Source organism: Nyctereutes procyonoides, unplaced genomic scaffold (assembly GCF_905146905.1).
Source record: "Nyctereutes procyonoides isolate TBG_1078 unplaced genomic scaffold, NYPRO_anot_genome, whole genome shotgun sequence".
NCBI classification, from domain to species: domain Eukaryota; kingdom Metazoa; phylum Chordata; class Mammalia; order Carnivora; family Canidae; genus Nyctereutes; species Nyctereutes procyonoides.
Window position 1 is genome coordinate 8,125,590 of NW_026575048.1, and position 18,301 is coordinate 8,143,890.

Consider the following 18,301-nt stretch of genomic DNA (forward strand, 5'->3'; position numbering starts at 1 on the left):
GGGACCTCTCTGAGTGCCCATTTCCATCTCCCCACACTGGGGGCTGAGTCACCTCCCCAGAGGTGATCCAGTGAGAGCTTTGCAGAGCTTATCCTGCTCGAGGGCCTGGCACACTCACCCCTCAGGGCCCCCGGGTCATGTGAGAGAGTCTGGACACAAGGTGCTGTAGATGGTGAAGCAGGTGTATGTGGGAGGAGTCTGTTGACACCACAGTAGAGTTTTGCAGGAAAACCTTGGGACCATCAGGGTCATGTTAACTCATTGTCTCTGTCAGTAACTAAGGATGGAACAGGCCTGGGAGATGGGGCTGAATGTGCCCTCATCCTGGAAGACTTTGGAGAGGGCCCGTCCAGATAAATCTCAACTGCTTCTCTCTTTTTTACTTCCAAATGTTTTAGGGCACTAATTTTTTTGAATGGGAAATATATTTAAGAGCTCTAAAAAACAAAATGTTCAAAAGGGCACAGAGTGCAAGGCTGACCTGTCTCCTTGTGTCCTGGTCACCAGTCCCATCCCCAGAGGCAGCCAGCATTGCCAGGCTCTTGCTTCCTATTCAAGATACTTGCCTATTCCTCATACATGTGAAAAGCACAGGGTGTAAAAAAAATATAGATTACTCACAATTTCCTATGGGTTTATCTTGTGTACATTTTAATCGACAATTGCTTGTCTACAGGTTTTCCTGCTGAGTTTCATTTGGACATTAACGTGTATTATATGGTGAATAATCGTGTTGGGAATTTTAGTTCGTGGAACTAATGTCGAAGTCAGCCACATCCAGAGGTTAGGCTGTCCCTGGCAGGATCCGGAGCGTAGTCCTCCCTTTGCCTGTGGAGCCTGGTGCTGGGAAGCCCCTGGGCACACGCATGAGCCCTGTCCCTTTCTCCTAGGGTTTTGCCAGGCAGGGAAGGACCTGCGTCTTGTCTCCATCTCCAGTGAGCCCATCGACGTCCCTGCAGGCTTTCTCCTCGTGGGGGCCAAGTCCCCCAGCCTGCCGGACCATCTCCTGGTGTGTGCCGTTGACAGAAGGTTCTTGCCGGATGATAATGGGCACAACGCCCTTCTTGGTAAGTCCCTTCTCTGTGGTTCCATCTGCATGTAGGGCAGGGACAAGGGAGGCCCTTGGGGGTGGGCGATGGGCCCCCTTTGGGGCCTCTCGGTCAGCATGTCCTTCTGCCCTGCTTATGTTCTTCAGTAGGCTCTTTCTATGTGGAATGAGAATGTAAATGAGATTTATTCTAAAGTGTGACTAACTTCTTATAGAGAGCCCATCATTTAAAGAATTTAAAAATTTTTTTTTATTTATTCATGAGAGACAGGCAGAGACACAGGCAGAGGGAGAAGCAGATTGCATGCAGGGAGCCTGATGCAGACCTCGATCCCAGAACCCTGAGATCACACCCTGGGCCGAAGGCAGATGCTTAACTGCTGAGCCACCCAGGTGCCCCTGAAAGCTCATCATTTAGAATGAACTTTTCTGTATATATATGTTCGTTAGACCTTTTCTAAGAGCCTACCTGTGTCAAGAATAAGATACATGGGATGCTTACATGGCTCGGTGGTTGAGTGTCTGCCTTTGGCTCAGGGTGTGGTCCCGGAGTCATGGGATCGAGTCCCACGTCAGGCTCCCTGCTGGAGCCTGCTTCTCCCTCTACCTGTGTCTCTGCCTCTCTCTCTCTGTCATGAATAAATACATAAAATCTTAAAAAAAAAAAAAAAAAAAAAAGAATAGGATCCTGACCTGTCCTCTGTGGTTTCAGAAGCTGCCTGACATGAGGTGGAGGGAGGCTGGGGCTGAGTGTGTGTTCCTGCTTGCAGAACATTCATACCTCCTCCATAAAGTGGGGAGTGACTCCCACACATGCCCTTGGCCCCTTCACCTGGCCTGGTGTCTCCTTTGGAGGAGGGCTGTAATGATCTGGTCCAGACATAGCAACAGGAACAGTCTTCACTGTAGAACATAGACATTTCATGCCTGGTCCAGCCCCCACAGCTGACCCCACATCAGTGGGTATTTATTAAGCACATTCTGTATGTGAGGCACCATGTGGAGGACCCAAGGGGGGATGTGGAGGGGGTGGACAAGGATTGACCCACAGAAAACAAAGAAATGGTTCCTGCCACGAGGAGACACGGCCACGGGTAATGCTGGGAAGCAAGGCAGGTGAATGTGGGCTGGAGGGACAGCTCGGGGACAGTGACCAGGGAGAGAAAGGTTCTGGCCAGCTCTCTCTTCAGGCAGGTGGGGACTATTGTGATTAGTTCTTGGAAACAGGAATAATCCCGGAGGATCCACTCGACCCACCGAGCCCATGGAGTCCTTCCTTCTCGGATTTCATTTGCTCAGGAGACCACTCGGGATGAAGGGTGCTGGGAGGACGGGGCTGGTGATTTGGTCCGCGTTTGATCTGGTGGCAGCCGGGGCTTTGGCTGGATTCCACCACTTTGTGACTGTAAAGGAATTGCGAGGGCAGTAAATCAAGGAGGTCCTGTGTCTTGAAATGTGGAGACAAGAATCTTTCAGTGCATTCACCACCAGCCCCTAACAGCTCCAGCTCCTCAGGTGGCGAGTGCAGAGGAAGTGGGGTCTTTGTTAATTGCTCGCCAAAAAGCCATCGGAGGTGGGTAACGAGGGCCGGTTGGTAATAACCGATGCTTTCTTCTTTTAAAATAACTTTATGCTCTCAGCTTGCACACTTAACACTGTTTAGGTTTCCTGCAATTAACCCTGATGGCTGCACAGGACAAGGTGGTCCTGCAGCTCTTGGGGGGCCTGGGCCCAGTGCTTTTTAGTGATCTATAAAACGGAAGCTGTGAACTATCTTGGGGGAAGCAATGACTTTAGCTTCTAATTTATACCCCCCCCCAATTTATAATGAAGGGAATCTTGCTTTAGTGACTTTGAATCAACTGAGGGATTTTGTTGGAGAAGCTGAAAGATTGGAATCTAGGTGCCTGTTTCCAGTGTTTGATGGTAATTCATCCACATTGGCTGACAGCTAAGATGGAAGAAAACATCTGGCCAGAATGTTTTTTTCTTTTTTTTCCTTTGGAGGTAAATGAGTCCTGTGTTCATCCAGCAGGCAAAGAATTAAGCATTTAGGGAATGTATACCCCGTATTGCAGGTGGACTTGCATTTCACCCCGGGGCCCCAGAGTCAAGTCCAACCTGGTCCTTCCCTGGGAGCTTGCCACCTGGTGGGAAAGCTGTGGGTTATGTTTCAAGCCTGCTAACACACCATCAGTGTTTGTCCCATCTTTCCATGCCCGTTACCCACATCCGAATCCTGACACCCTGCCTCTCGGGTGGTGGACCTCTGGGTCCATGTGCCCTCGCTCACTGCCCGGGGTGCGCTCCCGTCTGGGTCCCTCTTCCCACACACACGCAGGAGAACTGCAAAGGGAGGTGTGCCTCAGAGGTCCGCCTTCAGAGACAGGAGTAGGAAGTAGATCCCTTCCACACTCGAGGTGGAATTTGGCCAAAATATCAAGGCTGGGGGCCACGGACGTGTTTTTTTCCTCATTCGTCATTAGGTAATATTTACCTCCACAAACAGGATTGTGGCAGGAATAACACAAACCAAACACAAAGCGGAAGAGGAGGAAATTCCCCACCACCCGAAAATGAACGTCTGTTTCGTTTTGCCTCTTCCTTCTCCATCCACCATCCGCGTGGGGCTGTGACATGATTTTCATGGCTTGGCCTCACAGCATGGACGTAATGCTAGACACTGGGTTTTCTCCCTTAATTTGCTGCAGCGAGTCAAAGATGATGCTATTTTTGTCCTGAGTCGCCGTTCATTTCCAGGGAGCGGGAAGGTGTGGCCCTTGTCTGCCTGCGGTGGCCCCGGCCTTAGCCTGGAGCCCTGCTCACCATCCGATGCTCAACTGCTGAGCCACCCAGGCCTCCTGAGACTTGTCCTCATTCCTAAGGCCTTATAAGGAATATTAAATTTGCTTAGGATAAAACAGATCAGAAAACCCAGTAAGTTTCTGTAATGTGGATGTCCCGTTTCACTGGTGGAGAGGTGTTGAACCTCCACTAACGTGTTATTTTGAACGTCGGCCAGAGGCCTTCGGTGTACCCCGTTTAAAAAAGCAGAGCTTACCCACCCAGCCACATGGCCCTGCGGGGCCCAGGCAGGCTGACCTTTATAAACTTGCTGCCAGAGAACATGATAGACTAGATTAGTCTCAGCCTCAGGGTCTCCCCTACCAGAGGACCTTGACCATAGAAACCAGACACACCAGTGGGCGAGGCAAGGTCTGAAGGAAGGCTTTCTTGAGCGAGTGGGTGTAAACACGAGCAGCCGTCAGGCAGAGAAAGCAAACCAGCATGTGTCCCCTCTGTGAACCAGCAGTTCTGAGTGTAGTTTGATCGGACTTTCTAGTTTGTAAAAGGTCTTTTCATGCAGAGTCTCTGGATTATAACCGTTCATAGGAGGTAGTTTTGTCCCGGGGCCGCCTTTCTGGAGCTCTCACGGCGGGTGGAGCCTCTGTCCGTGCCCAGAAAGGCCCATTCAGGCCTCAGCAGCAGGATGGTGACACTCCTGCAGATGTCTCTGCTCCACGGGCTGCCAGGCCCCCAGAATTCCCTCTCCGCCAATCTGTGCACCCCGGAGCCCTCCTCGTTTCCCCGGAGGTGGGGGTGATGGTGCCTGGGGCTGAGGGCGGCAGGGTGGGGTGGGGGAGCGTCTCCACATGACTAAGTCTTCTTGCTCCTTCTTCCGTCTGAACCCGGGTCATCCTGACCCCTGGCCCAGCATCAGGTGCTAGGGACCTTGGCCCTGTGGAATCTTCTGGTTGGTGGTACAGCGTGAGAATAGTTAGAATTTCCACGACGTCTGTATTATTTGAAGAGCGTGTTGAAGGTAAGTCGGAGGCATTCATGGTTTGTTTCCTTCCCCTCCAGGTTTTTCTGGCAATTGTGTTGGCTGCGGAAAGAAAGGCTTCTGTTACTTTACAGAATTCTCTAATCACATAAATCTTAAGTTGACCACTCAGCCCAAGAAGCAGAAACACTTGAAGTATTACCTGGTCCGGAATGCACAAGGGGCTCTCACCAAAGGACCACTTATTTGCTGGAAAGGCTCAGGTGAGCAGTTCGGTGTAGAGCGGGGTTGGGTGGGGAAGGGGTTAGGTGAATGGGGGGGGGCGGTCCTCCCAGCGGCCCAGGTGGCTGGTAGCATGACTTTGAGGAGAGTGTGCTCTGCAGACTCTCCGCAGGCACGATGGCAGGCAAAAGGTCAGGCCCGTGAAATCAGACCGCTGCTGTGCATTATGGATGTGTCTAGTGCCAGCCTGATTGCATGGGACATTTAAAAGCTGACAGAGGGCCACACCGTGCTGTGCTTTCTTGTGCCAAGTGTTTGGGGTGGAGGTCCTCAACCGGGGGTGATTTTGTCCCCCATGGGACACTTGGGAACTCTTGGAGACCCTTATGGCCCCCGTGACTGGAGGGTGCTCCTGTCACGTCTCAGTAGAGGCCAGGGGTGCTGCTGGACATCTGGCGGTGCACAGGACACCTCCCCTCTCACAAAGAATTACCCAGTCTAAAATATCAGCGGTGCCAAGGTTGAGAAACCCTGACAGAGCGAAATAATGGCTTGAATAATGCCCCTTCTCTCTCTGCCCCAAACCCCGTGAATAGAGAGGCCAGCTCACATCCTGTCCTTGAAGAAGTTACTGGGCTTCACTCCTCTTTCCTCTCTCCCCATATCATGCCTAAGTCAACTATGGAAGGAAAAGGGCAGCGGGTGATGGGTTTTCAAAGGCTCAGCCTTAGGAGGTCCCCGAGATGCCCCACTCAACCAGCTGTGGAGGGACGTGTCCTAGGAGGGGTCTCAGCGAGAACCGCTTGTCCTCACTTGCCTGCGTTGCCTCACTTCTCGTCACCTGGCCTCCCCTCAGCCAGCTTCTGTGAATAGGAGGAAGGGGCTTCACGAGGGGCTGGCTCTGGCATCCTCCCCCACCTGTCTCCTTTTCTTACATCACTCGATAAGTATTTCTTGAGCTCCTACTCTGTGCAGTCATTTCCTGGGAGGCAGTGGTTCTTCCACTGCGGGACCAGATAAGAATCTTTGATCACTGGCTGTGACCAAGCACCTCACGGGCTAGAGGCACCCCTGGGAGCCCATCTTCCCAACAGAGGGTGATGTTCAGGATGGTGTGTGCGTGTGCATGTGTGGGGTGGCATATTGGCTATTCTTCTACCTCTGAGGCTGTCCTTTCCTTGGACCTGAAGGACAATGTGGTGACTTATTTCAGTTGTCTGGTTTTTTTTTTCTCTTCCCAAATGCTCATGATGGTTCCCACTCCTGATAATCAGGCTGACCGTTAGATGGAGTCCCCTGCCCTTGGCACAGAGCACCCCCGCCTCCCCCAGCTACACTGAGGCAAAGTCAGGAAGGTGCTGGCACCATTTTAGTTCCCTGGGTATCAAGCTCTCTTGTAGGACGGACTCCAGTCTAGGAGAGCATTTCATAACTGGCGGGGAATTGGTTTTCATGCATACGTCTTGTGCCCCCTTAGAGTTCAGAAGCCGGCAGACCGCCGCCAGCACTGGCTCCAGCTCACTCTTCCCGCCCGCGGAGAGCTCCGGGCCCCTGGCTACCTTCTCCGGCGAGCCCACTCCTGGAACTACCCCGAGCATCCCAATGGGAGCACAGCAGGCAGGTGAGGCGACCGAGAAGCACCAGGGGAGCTCCATCCACAGGCCTGGCGGGTCCCGGGCATGGGAGCTCGATGAGGCAGCCACACATTCTTCAAGATAACTAAGAGGCGTGCTTTGTACGTCATCTTTGTCTAGCTTGCTGTACGTTTCATCTTGAATTTGTAGCAGTTTCTGGCACAGAGTGCTATGTTTTTAATTTGGAAAGATGTCCTGCATTCCTGTTGGCTACAGAATGTGATCCCCTCATTGGTGGTATGGTGCATTGGGGTCCCTTGACACCCCCAGTTTGCAGCTTTGAGCTTGCTCCATAGCGGCATCAAGTCAGTGCTGGCGCCGAGTTCCTGGAAGGGGGCAGGTGAGACTAGCTAGGGCCACTTAGGTGTGTGCAATGTGCCACGACTCTGTGTGTACCTGCTTGGGACCTAACAGCACCCTGCAAACAGCCTTGTGTTTCCCGGTGGTCCTGCCGGGGAAGTCGAGGCTCGGCTGCTGGCCTTGATCTCGTGAGCAGTAGGAGGTGAGGTCAAGATTTGATAGCACATGTTTCTGGTTCGTGTACTTGGCGTTTTGCCATTCTGAGCAGACCTTGTAAGCGTGATAGCTGTTACCATGGCAGCCTCCTTAGGAACTCTGGAGGGTTGGCTGTTCTGGTTCCTCTGGCCCAGAGGGTCTGTAGAGGGGCCTTGAGAGGGGCCTTGAGAGGGGCCTGTGCTCCAGCTCCCACCCGGCTTATCACATTGGTAATGAAAAGGCTATGACAAGGGTGACAAGGGTTGGGAACTGTGACCTCCCACAGAGGCATCGTGCCTCCCTCTCTGCATGGTGTCTGCTCCTGTCCTCACTGCGCCCAGGCCACCTGGGACCCCTGCCACCAGAGCGGCTGAGAAGGCCACTGTTTTTACCATCAGAATACCTGGATGTGAGTTCCAGTGCGGATACCTTCTGGCTGGGCAATTTGGGGCAACTCGTTTCAGTTCTTTGAATCTCTGTTTTCTCATCTGTAAAGTTGGACAAATTTTTTTTTTTTGGGGGGGGGAAGCTCCACGCCCAGTGTGGGGCCCAACTTGGGGCTTGAACTCACAACCCTGAGATCAAGATCTGAGCTGAGATCAAGGGGTCAGATGCTTAGCTGACTGAGCCACCCAGGCACCCCAGAGAAAACCTTCTCTAATTTGCAGGGTGATTGTAAGAATTATGTTTGATACTAACAGTAAATCCTTAATGCTCGCTACCTGCCAGGTACTGCTCTATACACTCCACTTCTATTAAATCGTGTCCTTCTCACAGTGGCTTGGTTATCGTCGTCTCTGTGGATGAGAAGGTTGAAGCACAGGGTGGTCAAGGAAGTTTAGTATGGTTACTCTGCTAGGGGGAGGCAGAGTGGGATTCAGACACAGGGCGGCCGGCTTCAGAGCTATGCCCTTACCCCCCTCACCGTGTCACCTCACCCACAGGAAACGTTTTGTGCTACCCCCGCTTTGGGGTGCCTTCAAGGCCATCTGGCTTATGTGGGCACGTCAGCAGTGCAGCGAAGCCCACAAGATTGGTACCCACAGTTTCCCCCAGCATCATCCTCAGGCCTGCGGAGCCCCAGCCCCGTGAGCAGCCCAGACCCGCCTGCAAGCCTGGCAGCTTTCCCGAGCATGTTTGGTACAAGCCTGAGTCTGGAGGGTGCGGGTGAAGGTGAGGGAGAAGGGAGGCGGCACAGCCCTGCCTGCACTCCTGGGATCCAGGGGCCCCACTGGCTACTCAGGTCTCCCTGGTCCTCCTTTCACCCAGGCCATGCTCCCTGGAACATGTGTGCACGTGTGTTTGTGTGGTCTCCGTGGGCAGACTCACTCATCAGCAAAAAGCTAGTTTCTAAAAATGGAAGAAAAGTCATTTCCTGGGACGCCTGGGTGGCTCAGCGGTGGAGCATCTGCCTTTGGCTCAGGGCCTGAACCCGGATTCCCAGGATCGAGTCCCACATCGGGCTCCCCACAGGGAGCCTGCTTCTCCTCCCTCTGCCTGTGTCTCCGCCTCTCTGTGTCTCTCATGAATAAATAAATAAAATCTTAAACACAAAAAAGTCACTTCCTGCTAGCTGGGCTCACAGCGCGTCCTGTGAGCTGACTGTGCGCTCCCCCCTTCTCTCTGCTTCCAGGACCAGCCTCTGAGCACCCCTCGCTAACTGCAGCCATCGGTCCAGCGGTTCTCAATGGCAAAGATTCCCCGAAGCACCAACAGCTGGTGAAGAACGACCCTTCGGCCATGCCACGGCCCTCGGCCCTGGGTAGCCTGGCCTGTCCAGGGGGAGGGGGGTCTCGCTTTTCTCTGGGCCAGGCTGTAGCGGGGGTTGCGGGAGCCACCGTGCTGGGGCCACTGAGCCTGCTGGAGTTGGTGTGGTTTGGAGGGAGGGCTGGGACTGGCCAGCAGGTGCTTCCAGAGTCTGTGGGGCTCTGCCCGGGTCCTGGTGCCGGGTGGGCCCGCAGCTCCGGCCACCAACTGGGGGGGTGGGTGTGTGCGGGGAAGCAGCGGGAGCCCGTTGTGGTGTGGGTGGTGTGTGTCCTCTCTGCGTGGTGTCTGCTCCTGTCCTCACTGCGTCCAGGCCACCTGGGACCCCTGCCACCAGGGCAGCTGAGGAGGCCACTGTTTTTACCATCAGGATACCTGGACCTAAGTTCCAGTGGGGATACCTTCTGGTTGGCAGTTTGGGGCAACTCGCTTCAATTCTTTGAATCTCTGTTTCCTCATTTGTAAAGTTGGAGAATTTGTTGTTGTTGCTGGGTACGCAGCACGAGGGCTGTCGAGTTCTGGAGAAGTAGGGGGCAGTGAGGTGTCATGGGCAGACCATGGGCTCCCACCTCAGATAAATAGGACTTCGGAACTTGGCTGTGTCTCTTATTTGTTGGGGGACCTTGGGCAAGCCTTCTCCCTAAATTGTTTCCACACCTGGAGACAAGAGTTCAGCTCTCAGGGCCGCTGAGGGGGTCCGATGAGGGACTATATGGAAATTCAGGGCACATCTGGCAGCTCCCTAGTGGGTGGCATAGTGGGGTCCTTATCATCATCATCATCATTGCTGAGCTGATCTTCTCAAGGAGGGCTCCCTGGAAGAGGTGACAGCTGAGCTACAACATGCTTGGGGAAGCATGGGCGATGAGAAGAGGGCACGTGGAAGAGGGTGCAGAGGTGACCTGCGAGAGGAGGGGCCTGGGAATCTCTGAGCTCTGTGCTTGCCTGTTCATGCTCGGGGGAGCCATTTAGTGGGGGGCCTTTTAGTGAGCCGGGCTTCCCTCTCTCCCCACCCCACGCGCCCCACGGCTAACCCTGCCCTGAGGCTAACCCTGCCTTTCTGGGAGTAGCTCTGATGTCTCCTCCCACAGAGGGCTCCCTCCCTCCCTGGGATGCCCCAGGCATCCCTCTCTCCTCTGGGCCATAGGTGTCCTTCAGGTAGTGAAGTGGGGCACGTGTCATCCCCATCTCGGGCCCCGGGCACCCAGCAGCCGTGGACACGGACTGAATGGAATTGCCTTAACAGCACAGCTGAAACGTCAGACGTGCTGGGCCTTCCGGCCTGCTCTGGGGAGGGAGGAAATCAATTTTAAGAAGCTGTTTCTGAAACTGCAGGAGGTGTTGAATTTGGGCTTGAGGGTTGTTGCTCGGTGGAGAAGTGCTGTCCCCTGCTGGGGGGGGTGTTAGCAAGTGGGGTCCTTCCTTGGTGGTCCCACACCGGGGGTCCGGGTGCTGCACGTCCTGCAGTGAGTGGACTACACAGTGAAGACTTGCTCACCCCAAATGCCCAGTAGTGACCCCCTCGCCAGCCCCAGGAGGGGCTCCACTTCTCCCCCACCGCGAGAAGTGGTCCACATGGGTAGCGCAAGGATGACTCCCTGTGATGTCACTTTGGGAGCATTGAAGAGCTGAGTCCACGAGGGGCGGCTGGAGCTTGTGTCCCAAAGGGGGAAAATATCTGTAGACCTTCCCTCCTTAGTGTCGAGGCCCAGCCCCTCTGGGGTAGTTCAGTGTGGTTTTTGGAGGCGCTGGCATCTTCGTGTCCATGGGAGCACCTCGTTGGCCTCCGAGGACAGGTGTTTGGGCCGTAGAAGATGTGGTGGAGACGGAACAGCCTTGATTGTAGCTGCTCCCGCCTTGCTGTGTGTGTGTGGGGGGGGAGGGGGGGTCGAAGGAACCCACCTGCTTGAGAGCTTTGTGTAAACAAAGTACTTTGTGTTTGAACTTTTTATTCACTTTTGCTCGGTCTAAGGAAGAGGTGAGAATAATTATAGTGCCTGTAAGAGACTCTAGAGCAATAACCCTCAAACTGCAGAGTGCTTAGGTTTAGCCAGGGTGCCCGTGAAGAATGGTCTTTTTTTCTCATTGTTTCAGAGATCTGGGTTCTGTAGGTCAAGGCAGGGCTCAGGAGTGGACAGTTTTAGCAAGCCTCTGCTGCTTCTCCAGCTCCTTCTCAGACCAGATTTACAGAAACGTTGTTCTCAACTGTGACTTTTTTTTTTTTAAAGATTTTATTTATTCATGAGAGACACACAGAGAGAGAGGGAGGCAGAGACACAGGCAAAGGGAGAAGCAGGCTCCATGCAAGGAGCCTGACATGGGACTCGATCTGGAGTCCCCAGGATCACGCTCTGGGCTGAAGGCAGGCGCACTGAACCGCTGAGCCACCCGGGCTGCCCTCAACTGTGACTTTCAACGCCGGTTGTGACTTAGGGTCATTAGGGAGCTCAGGACCCTCACGATGCCTGGGTTCCCCAGATGCTTTTGGTTTATATGGGATGGGGTTACGTCCAGGCACAACGTGTTAAAGGTTTCCCAGGTGAGTTTCACACGTAGTCATAGCTGAACGGGTAGCTCTAAACCTTGGGGCAATTTTGAGTCGGATTGCTCAAAAAAATATGGTAACCAATTCTTGGTATTTTGCATCACCCAGGACCCTAGCATGAGTCAACCCACATGCTGGTATCTAGCGTGGGCAGAGATGACTCAGGAACAGCAGCGAGTACCAGCTTCTGTTCCTCTGGGTTTCTCTGGCCTGAAGCTAGCGGTCAAGGCCAGGGTGGGAGCGGAGCACAGGTGGAGCGGTACTGCCCCCCAGTGGTGAAGCTGCGGTGGTGGGTTCAGTGTGGCTGAGGCTTGTCTGCAAGAAAGGCACACGCTCTCCTTCCCTGGAGTGTTTAGAGGAAGAGGAGGAGGAGGATGTGACCTTGGGGGCCGCTGGTCAGTGGGCCCAGACTCTGTGCTTTATGTACATGCTGTTTAGCCTTTATCAGCCCACCTTTCATGGTAGAGGTTATGATCCCATTTTAAAGACTAGGATATCAAGGCTCAGAGATAAGGCACGGCACTTGGGTGGTTTGGAATGAAATGTTTACCGAAGGGGACAGGGTATTTCCTCATGCCCGGATGCTTCGTTAACAGCTAATGACCGTTGTCAAGCTCTGATATCTAAAAATAGCAAGTGTTCTCCAAATCAGGGGAATGTTCTGGAGCATTGTCCTTGGTGACAGCCTAATCCATACTCTGTTGTCTAGGTATCTTATCAAACTCCGGGCCCCCCAAAAAACGCCACAAAGGGTGGTCTCCAGAGTCTCCATCAACTACAGATGGTGGCTACTCCCAGGGTGGTGGGAACAGAGCTAAGTATGGTAAGTGACAGCAGCCTTGCCAAAAATCCAAGACTTGGGTACTGGTGGTGGTGCTGCTCGTGGGGTACGGGTGTGTGCGTGCCCATATGTGTGTGTGCGCATTGTGTGAATTGGTGAGGATGTTCTGGGGGGCAGGCTTGGGTATAAATGAAGGGTCTCTCATATGTTGGAGCTGCACAACAGAGGCCAAGGGTCTTGTATGGCAGCGAGGTAGCTCCTTGACCCTAAAGGAATGTAAAAGCGGCTTGCCTGTCACATGGCAGAGAGATTGAAGAGGAGATTGTGTTGTTCGGTGGGAAAGGCTGGATCAAGCGACTGTAAAGGTGCTTTGACCTCAGGAATCTGTGATTGCAAGCCTCGGGTGCTCCCGTAGTGGGGGTAAGGGTGAGGTTGTAGCAGATGTGTAGGCCGGCCTGATGTCAGGTCTGCCGGTGAGGGAAGCCCGGTTCCGTGTGTCTTCTAATGCTCTTGCCATGTTCCTAGAGAGCGCAGGCATGTCCTGCATGCCCCAGGTTGGCTTGGTGGGACCAGCTCCAGTCACCTTTCCTGTTGTGGCCTCCGGAGAGCCAGTGTCTGTTCCTGACAACTTGTTGAAAATCTGCAAGGCAAAGCCGGTGATATTTAAAGGCAAGTATAGCAGTGAGACAAGTGGTGGTGGTCGGGGAGCCTAAAGGAGTCTACAAGGAACAGACCACAGGCTGACGCCAGGGCTGTCCTCCTGAGAAAACTCTAAGACCTCTTCCAGGGCAATGAGAGAACTGAGCAGACCAGTCACTGATCAGATGCCGAGAGTTCTAGAGCTTTGTCACAGTTTTCCACAACGAGCCCAGGTAAAATGATTCGGTTCCATTGTTCATGGATTCATTCGTTCAACCTCACTGAGCTGCTGCCCCAGTAACAGATCCAGTACAAAGCACCAGGGACTGGAGATGGATCCATCAGCCCCTTGCTGCAAAGGACCCCTGGCCTGGCGGGTAGTCCTGTTGTCACCCTGGGCCACGAGTATATTTTGACTATGAAATCTGACTTTGGGCAAACATGGCCACGGTCACCATGTGGAAGCATAAAAGAAAACTAGATTTGATGTCTGTTTTGTGACAGTAGGCTAACGTATGCTGCGTGGAGGTAGATGTTTGGCTCAACTAAAGAAATCCCTCCCTAGTGAAAGAGGAAATTTGAAATGTGAAGCTTTGGCATAATTTTTTTGATGATAATGTTTACTGGTACCATGTGCTGGCCTGTGATACACGCACACACACATATACACGCACATTCAGATCCTTCTTAAGTTAATACTCTATTTGGTATCGTGTTTGTAGGAATAGAGGAGAGAAGGCAGTAGGAAAGTGGGAGAGATATCTTACCCCTTAATTAAGAAATAAGAGAGGCATTCCTTTCTTTTTCCTAAAAAAACAAAACTGGACAGGGTATTTAGGAAGAAGGGTGCAAATCTGGGTTTTGGATTGGGCATAAGGCAGGACCAATATCCCGTTGGGTCCTATTGGCTGATTAGGGTGGAGGTCAACGTGCAACAGCATTACATGTGTTCTTCATGTGGACGTTATGTGTCTGGTGGGCCCTGAGAACACAGTGGTGAGGAAACAGAGCACGGTGGTATGGGCAGGACTGCACCTGCACCTCCCCCGAGCCAGGGCCCCCAGAGAAGTCGGGGTGAGGGTCCAGCAGACCTGCATCTAATGGCTACTGACCTCAGATGTGGATCGTCCTCCTTGTTTCTCAAGTTCACTGCACTTTCTGGCAGAGGTGCTCTGTGAGCCATGCATCCCTGGCTCTCTCCTCCTGTCCCTACCCACCCCAGGCCCAAACCCCACCTGTGCTTTCAGACCTACTCTGTGCCTTCTGCATGAGGCTGCCTCAGTTTCCCTTTCACCTGGGCCCCAGTGCAGCTTCAACTATAATGTTGGCAAGCAGTGGTACCCAGCTGTGGTCCATGGCCCAACAGAACCGGCATCCTCCATGACCTATTCCCAGGCCCATCCCAGAAGCAGAATCAGGCCCCATTCCAGAATCAGAACTGAGGGGCAGGGCCCAGCAATCTGTGTTTTAGGCCGGGTGTCAGGAGCCCCTCATACACCCTCAGGTTTGGGGAGCAATTCCTTGAGGGTGTGAACTGTCTCAGTCATCAGATCTCCCTGGAGCCAAGCCTGATGCCCGTCCAGAGCATACAGCAGGTGTTCAGTAAGTGTGTGTGTGGTGAGTTAAGTGTAGCCCGCCTGAGTACAGGACGCCACACGCATTTAGCGCATCCGATCATCTCAGCCATCCCACGAGGACTGCATGTGTTCACCCCATCCTGCAGATGTGGAGACTGAGGCCTGGCAACGTCACACTTCCTGCCCAGAGCCCCACAGCCAATGCACGGCTGGCTCTTCCGCCTCCGAGGGCTGTCATCAGAAATAATCTATAACGTGCGCTATAGTCAGCAAAGAGGCATAAGGCGCTGCTTCCACAAGGTTCTGTAGTCAGCGCTGGGGGGTAGCACCCGAGTGACGCCGCAGCTTTGGGCGCGTCCCCCCGGCCCACCCGTGAAACGTGGCATTGAAGCAATGCCACAGGCCTGGTCCCCTCTCGGAGCTGCTGCCCTAGGTCAGCGAGGGCGGGATGTCCGAGATCTCCCCAGAAAGGGGCCCGTGGCTCACCCCGGCGGCGTCTCGCCTGCGTGCCTTGGCTCCCTTGTACTTGGAGATGCGCTCGTGTGGGCCCACACGCCGTGCCCGGGGCCCAATGCTCTTCTTCCGTAGGCCACGGGAACTTCCCTTACCTCTGCGGGAACCTGAACGACGTCGTCGTGAGCCCCCTCCTGTACACGTGCTACCAGAACTCGCAGTCCATCTCTCGAGCGTATGAGCAGTACGGGGCCTCCACCATACAGCCCATCTCGGAGGAGATGCAGCTGCTGCTCACCGTCTACTATCTCGTCCAGCTGGGTGAGTCTCCCTCCGGCCGCGGGGACTCGTGGGCAGAGTGCTCACCGGAGGAGGAAATGCATAAGCCCCGATCGCTGCCCCTCACGCAGAGCCCTTGTGCAGCCACGGCTGGCCCGGCGGAGATGGAAGCACCGGGAACGTGCTGATGGTGCTGTGGGGTCACCGCCCCGAGGGCCTGGGGAGGGCGTAGAGTGTGTCAGAACCTGTGGGGGCAACCCCCAAACCATTACCTGCCGTTCCAGATGCACAGAGAGGGATCAGGGAGGAGCACACAAAGACTCTGCCCCTGGGACAGTATATTCTAGTGGGAGAGGAACTGTGAACAGTTGGAACACGCAAGCAGGGAGAGGGGAGGGAGCAGAGTGTGTGTGTGTGTGTGTGTGTGTGTGTGTGTGTGTGTGTGTGTGGTGGGGGGTTGACTCAGCATCACAGAGAAAGGCCTCTGTGAGGAGACCTCAGTGGGCAGGAGTGGCCTTGTGAGGAGGCAGGGAGGCTGAGGGAGAGGCTGGTGAGGGCCGAGGCCCAGGCCCTGGTGGCTGCAGCACCAGGAGGGGCACCGTCAGAGGGGCAGGGCCTCACGCTACCGTCAGGAGTTTGCACTTCAGACACATTGTGAGATGCTTGCACCAGTCAGCTCCGGGCTGCCCTAGCAGAGAACCTGGGACCAGGGGCTCAAGCAGCAGATGTTTCTTTTTTTCTTTTCTTTTCTTTTTTCTTTTCTTTTCTTTTCTTTTCTTTTCTTTTCTTTTCTTTTCTTTTCTTTCTTTGCTTTGCTTTCTTTTCTTTCTTTCTTTCTTTCTTTCTTTCTTTCTTTCTTTCTTTCTTTCTTTCTTTCTTTCTTTCTTCTTTCTTTCTTTCTTCTTTTTTTTTTTTTTGAGAGATAAACGGAGAGAGAGAGGCAGAGACCCAGGCAGAGGGAGAAGCAGGCTGCCTGCAGGGAGCCTGACGTGGGACTCAATCTGGGATGCTGGGATCACGCCCTGAGCCAAAGGCAGACAGACACTCAACCACTGAGTCACCCAGGCATCCCCATACGTTTCTTTTTCAGGGTTCTGGAGGCTGGAGGCCCAGCATTCAGGGGGCCAGGACGGTCGGGTTCTGGTGAGGCTTCTCTTCCTGGCTTAGAGACGGCGCCTCCTTGCTGTGCGCTCACAGGGCCTTTCCTGGGCACACACGTCGTATGTGGGGAGAGGGACACAGGCTTCCCGGGTCTCGTCTCTTCTCGTACCACCCCGGTCCCACTGGATCGGGGCCTCATCCTGTGACTCACCTAATGTCAATACCTCCTTAAAGGCCTTGTTGCCCAGTGCAGTCACGATGAAGGTTGTGGCATCCACATATGAATTTGGCGGTGTGGGGTGGGACCAGTTCAATCCATAGCGCCTCTGGAGTAGTTTAGGGGTGGCTAGGATCTGACCTTTGCTTCCAGAAGACCACACTGGCTACTGTGTGGGCCTGGATAGGGCAGGGGCTATTCCAGGGAGAGTAGGAGGTGGCTTTGACCACTAAGGGTCACAGGGGGGTGTGGGGAAAGAGATGTTGGATTTATTCTGAAGGTAAGGGTGGTAAGGTGTCTGTCAGGCAAGGAGGGGAAGGTACAGCCTGGATTTTGGCCTGAGCCCCTGGGTGGATGGTGGAACCAGAGGTGAGCACAAGTTCTATCTTGGCAGTTTCAAGTTAGAGATGCCTGTGAAGCAGCCTGGATTTGGCTGGACAAGACTTGAGCCCCAGGGAGGACGTAGAGCTACAGGTGTAAATTTGGGGAATGTTGGCCCAGTGATGATCTGTATTGAAGCTGAGAGACTGGAAAAGAGCTGCTGGGAGAAAGGCACCAATGTTTGAGCCCCAGGGCACCCCCATGGTCAGAGCTCTGGAGAAGGAGGTGGATGGAGCCGCCAGGAAAGCACGGGGTTGGGTGGAACCATGAGGATGTTGCCTGGTATGGTCAGGAATCTGGGAAAGCATGACCACGTGTCTTGCCCCTTCTCATGACCTGCATCCCATCCATCGGTAAGCTCTGCTTCATCCCAGATCCACCCTCGCCCACCCTCTCCATCATGCCTCCCTTGCCAGGGCGCTGCTCTTGCCCCCATTCTGCACATCTGTCACAGCTGTGAGTCTAATTGTATCTGTTCTCTGCTGGAACCTGCCAGGGTTTCCTATCACATGCTCAACCGCACTGGTTCCAGGGGCCAAGTGACTGGCCTGCCTCCCACAGCTGCTTCCTCTGCTCCAGCCCTGTTCTTCCCCCAGGCATACCAGTCTCTCCTGCACTTGCTGTTCCTTCCCTGAGAAACGCTCCTGCCCAAGACATTTGCACGACCACTGCTTCATGGCCTCTGAGTTTTGCCTCATAAGTCCTCTAGGGAGGCCTTGTCATCTAAGACCACACCCTCCCCGCTGCCCTGCCCCGGCCCTTGTGGCTCTGTCTCCTCTTTATCGTGCTTTCAGAGCACAGCACTCCCAGGAATTACATGCCATGTGGATTCATCTACTTTGAGTGCATCTCCCCTACTTAGGATGTAAGGTCTGTGAGATCAGGAACATTGGTTGAGTTCACGTCTCTGTGTCCAGCAGCACCTGCACCTGTAGTGTAAAGTTGGCACTCGGACAGTGTGTGTTGAAGGAGCAGTAAACATTGATGTGGAATCCAGTGAAAGTGTTTTGGAAGAGGGACTAGTCACCTGAGTCAGGGAGGCCAAGAGTGGAGCGAAGACTGGTTATTGGCCTGGCCATTGGGTTTGGGTGTATTGAAGGGATTGGCATCCCTGATGATGAGTGTGTATAAGGAGCATGGGAACAAAAGCTACGTGCTGCAGTGGGCTGGAGAAAGGAGAGGAGACAAGCATGATGAGGGTAGACAACTCTCCCAAGAGCTTTGCTTGGTGATGGAGCTTCCAGAAGGAGGTGTGGGCTCGGGGGAGAGATGTTAACGATGGGAGGTCTAACAGCTAATCTAATAAAATCATGGCATAGCCAGGTGAGGGGTGGTGTGATCCCTATCTTTGAGATCAGGAATCGGTACCCTAATGGATCTG

General features: G+C 53.8%; 1 protein-coding gene across 1 annotated transcript in view; it reads left to right on the forward strand.

Moving 5' to 3' along the window:
• Positions 1–18,301, forward strand: part of GREB1 (growth regulating estrogen receptor binding 1) — a 132,953-nt gene that overhangs the window by 67,499 nt on the left and 47,153 nt on the right. The window contains exons 4-10 of the mRNA XM_055326922.1: positions 891–1,067; positions 4,913–5,095; positions 6,532–6,675; positions 8,817–8,945; positions 12,202–12,315; positions 12,799–12,942; positions 15,078–15,263. Coding sequence (XP_055182897.1) covers positions 891–1,067; positions 4,913–5,095; positions 6,532–6,675; positions 8,817–8,945; positions 12,202–12,315; positions 12,799–12,942; positions 15,078–15,263 — 1,077 coding nt within the window. The remainder of the gene's footprint in view (positions 1–890; positions 1,068–4,912; positions 5,096–6,531; positions 6,676–8,816; positions 8,946–12,201; positions 12,316–12,798; positions 12,943–15,077; positions 15,264–18,301) is intronic.